The sequence below is a fragment of the Anneissia japonica genome, unplaced genomic scaffold, assembly GCF_011630105.1.
Source record: "Anneissia japonica isolate Jap-2015-1 unplaced genomic scaffold, ASM1163010v1 scaffold288012_len1326614_cov192, whole genome shotgun sequence".
Lineage (NCBI taxonomy): Eukaryota > Metazoa > Echinodermata > Crinoidea > Comatulida > Comatulidae > Anneissia > Anneissia japonica.
Window position 1 is genome coordinate 661686 of NW_022756612.1, and position 4502 is coordinate 666187.

The 4502-nt window shown below is 38.0% G+C and overlaps 1 protein-coding gene across 2 annotated transcripts in view; it reads left to right on the forward strand.

The window, feature by feature from the left end:
• LOC117124280 overlaps window positions 1-4502 on the forward strand; it is a 33892-nt gene that overhangs the window by 20154 nt on the left and 9236 nt on the right. The window contains exon 1 of one of the 2 annotated variants that reach the window (XM_033270450.1): window positions 1151-1829. The exons of the other annotated variant lie outside the window; for it this stretch is intronic. Within the exon in view, the coding sequence (XP_033126341.1) occupies window positions 1790-1829 (40 nt within the window). The 5' untranslated portion in view covers window positions 1151-1789. Of the gene's footprint in view, window positions 1-1150; window positions 1830-4502 lie in introns of those variants that run through there. 2 annotated transcript variants of the gene reach the window in all.

A 4502-nucleotide genomic window follows, 5' to 3' on the forward strand; every position in this document is an offset into this window, starting at 1 on the left:
ATACAATTCTCTTAAACAGGCTTGCTTCTTTTGGAATCGGTGGATATGTCCTCCGCTGGTTTTGGTAATGAGTACCGCGGCGTAGTCATTTTCACAAAGCATTTGCATCCCCTCTTGGAAAGAGGGAACTTCGAAATAATTCGGTAATTAAATTAATCACCGTAATTTAGCTTACACTTATGAATTTAGCTAGCACTTAAAATGTACAATAATCATTTCACTACCCGACAAACTCCGAACTTTATTCATTTGGCCTACCTAATAGTTTCATCTTGCTGTACTATATACTGTACTCCAACATCACTGGCGCATGGTAACAACCAACTGATGCAGACCGTTTCCGGTCACACATTACTCTCCATAACACAGCACCCCCTAGTTCCGTCACCTGGATTTGAAATGGAGTGAAATAAACAAATGGAGAACTTAAACATTGTTGCGTAGCCTCCTCTCCACGAGCAATGGGCCTAGGCCCCCTAGAAGGACTCTCTAAATTCTTAATATTTTTAGTCTGAACACCATTTAAACTCCGCTCAATGCATTAGCATAGGACTTTTGATGTAAACAACTTTTAATACCCAAACGGCCAAATTTTGATGACGTCATCCGTGGTGACTAATTCGGTCTATTGAACTTGAGAATTTTGCCTTAATGGTTTGCTATGCTCCAAAGGATACTGGTCCTAAACATTGAGATTTTTAGACAAATGTTAGGCCTGGCACCTCCTTATATACAGCCTGTTTATGTATGCATGAGAGTCTTTGACCCACGAACTACGCAATAATTTCTAGGCTAGCTAAGGTTTACGAAGGATCACATAAATTTTAAAGCATACAATGCAAGGAGAACGCTAGAATAAGTAAATATACACTATTCTAGACAATCGTATTGCCTTTCCATCTTAATATTTCTCACATTATTTACCAAGAGTAGTACATTTCAGCTTTCAATCTTTTTCCGTATTACTATTAGGCCTTCCAAAAATGAAAAAAAAAAAATCATTTTGTGAAATGCAGAAGCAAAAAAAAAGGGGCGTGGCATATTTGGGGGTGGGAGGGTGGAAATAAAACTGTAAAAGAATCAGAGAGCAGTGAAAATTACTTCACTTTTAATTTAATCAACAGAATAAGAAAATTAAGAGAAGCTATGATGTTTGCATTTGGAGTACTAAATCATGTTTATGCCTAGGTAGGCTACACCCAGTTTCTAATTCCTAATACACAAAGGAATAAAAGAGGTCTGATACAAAAAATAACTCTTAGCACTACAGCTAAAACCTATTGTAGACCAACATCAAGACAAACACCCCATTGTGCACCCCAACTTACAATGGTATAATCCATTGTTGGGTGGCTTTTGACAGGGGTGGCTTTTAACAGGGGTAGCTTTCTTCCTACATTCATTTTCTGATTATGTCATTTATGATGACTTAATCAGAAAATATGGTTGGTTAAATCATGTATCATGCATAGGAATGTTGGCACCTGCAAGGCTCTGGTTTACTTGTTGTCAACACTGTATAATTTTCAAGGATACTGAGATTCTGTTTATCTGTATTTTGAAGGTTATTTTAGTGAACTTTCCTAGGCCAGCATACAAGCTGTTTGCTACTCAGCTAAGCACACTCAAGCCCTATCAACAAGTTGAACAGATAAAGCTAGGCCCAATCCAAGTGAAACAACAAATTGTTTATCAGAAGCTTTCAGAAGACTTCCTGTTGTGCTGCCAATGCACTGTGAGTGAACACAAGAGATAGCTATCGTACCCATAAACAATTAAGTACAGTTGCATGTTCAACCTTAAAAATAAGAAACAGCCAAAACAAATAAGTAAGTTTCTACACCTAAAATTCAGAGAAATGGATCACCAAACATACCAACAATTCCTACTTTTACAACTTGTAACTCTAAAGTCAGGCTCCGGAGGAAAAGAATTTTTCCTCCGGAGCCTGACTTTAAGTACGTCTCCAGGGGCGGATTTAGGTGGGGGGGGGGCAGCCCGGCCCCGGCTCCCCCTTTTGGGAAGTAAAAAAAGAAGAAAAAAAAAGAGGGAAAAAGAAAAAAATAATAGCCAAGAATGTCTCAAATGTTATGTTCCGGCGTCTAGAACACAAAAACCCCCTTAAGACAGTGTTGTCTCAATCGGCCCAACTTCCGTCACACCCTTTTGGACATTTCTGGATCCGCCCCTGGTCTCCAAATCAATCAAGAATGCTATAACTGATTCATGTCAGAAAGTGAAATGCATATCTACATGTGTTATGAAATTGTTTAAAGGTACAGCAGTCATATGCTCCTTGTGTTCCAACAAGTGTACGGTAAGAATGGCCACCAACATAATAATAAAGATGTGATAACGACAGAACGTGATACACTGACCATAGGCGACTTAATCATCAAACATATTCGTGAAAATGGCTTACATAATACCAAAATTCAGTGTCTTTCAGGAGCAGAAATCTAAGACATTAAAAATGCCTTGAAATTGGAATCATTAGATGGCATAAACACCATTATACTACACTGTGGTATATGTGGTTCAGATCAGGGAAAGTTGTACCAAATGACAAATAGTTTACTTGGTAGAAGCAAGGGCTGTATTTTTCCAACAATTCCTAACACATCACATAAACAACTTGCTGATCAATTTAACAACTTTTTTATCGATAAGATACAGAAAGCTCGTAACAACCTAATTTCAACCCGATCATGTTCTTTGGCACATTCTTTTCCTCTTCAGCCGCCATTGTTTTGCACATTTAATTACGTGACCGATATTAATCTATCCAAGTTGATATGCGATACGCCGGCCAAATGCTGTCAGCTTGACCCAGTCCCCACAACAATCTTGAAACGTGTGATTTCATCTACACTTCCAGTTATTTCATCTATTGTCAATAAGTCATTGTCATCCGGTGAGTTTCCTCACCGTCTTAAACAGGGCATAGTTAAACCTCTGCTTAAGAAGCCATCTTTCGATCCAAATATTTTGTCACATTACAGACCTGTTACAAATATTGCTTTCATTTCAAAAGTTATTGAAAAAGTAGTCACAGATGAATTAATGTACTTCATTGATGTCAACGACTTATCAGAAGTGTTTCAGTCAGCTTATCGTAAATTACATAGTACAGAAACAGCAATACTAAAAATTCATAATGATATCATGGTATCAGTGGATGAGGGAAAGTGTGTGCTGTTAGTCTTTCTAGACCTCTCAGCAGCATTTGATACGATCGACCATACAATTCTCTTAAACAGGCTTGCTTCTTTTGGAATCGGTGGATATGTCCTCCGCTGGTTTTGGTCTTATCTACATGGTAGGCAACAAGCTGTATACATTGATGGTGTACTATCTAGTTACATAGATATAGATTGCGGGGTCCCCCAATGCTCAATTCTTGGGCCTATATTGTTCACACTATACATTAAACCTATTGGTAATATAATTCGTCGCTACGGCACTAATTTTCACATGATGATTTTCACGCTGATAATACACAATTGTATCTCAGTTTCAAGCCCAACAATGACACGTGTGACCATGCAGTAACAACATTACAAACTTGTATCAAAGAAGTCAACACATGGCTTGAAAACAATATGCTCTGTTTAAATGTTGATAAGACACAGGTCTTGTACATTCATTCTAAACGTAGAAGCAGCATTCCGACTATTGACAGAATTACAGTTGGTGATGATGTTGACGTTACTCCATCTACTGCAGTAAAGAATCTTGGAATTTTATTTGATTCTAACATGGACATTGAGAAACATGTTAACAGCATTTGTAAATCTATAGCATTTCAGGGACGAAATATCAGGCGAATTCGCCACCTTTTAACCGAACAAGCACTTATTAAGATTGTTCATGCATTCATCACTTGTAGGTTGGACTATTGCAACAGCATTCTATATGACCTTCCTGATAAATTAATCTCAAAATTGCAGCGTGCGCAAAATATGTCTGCAAGATTTATCTCAGGAACTCCACGTTTTCATCATATCACTCCTATTCTGAACCGACTTCAATGGCTTCCTGTCAAACAAAGGATAGTTTTTAAGATAAATCTCATTACATACAAAGCTCTTCACGGTCTTTCACCTGTGTACATAAGCGACATGCTAAATCTTCGGTCGATGTCATGTATACAGTCACTGCGATCGTCAACTAGCAGTTATGTACTTACCAGACGCTCTTCTAGGTTGAAATCCTATGGTGATAGAGCCTTCAGTGTTGCTGCACCTATCCTCTGGAACCAGTTACCATCTGACTTAAGAGAAGCTACAAGTTTAAATATATTCAAGTCAAAGCTCAAGAAATTCCTGTTTTTTTTTATTTGCCGACCTCTGACCCGAAACCTTCATTTATTAATTATGGGAATAATTCAACCAATTATTTAAGTTAGTTTATTTTAGTGTAAGTGTAGATTAGGATTATAGTGTCCTGGGCACAACGTTATAAACTGCATCCGGTCGAGTCGTCGGCGACTAATTCCGACA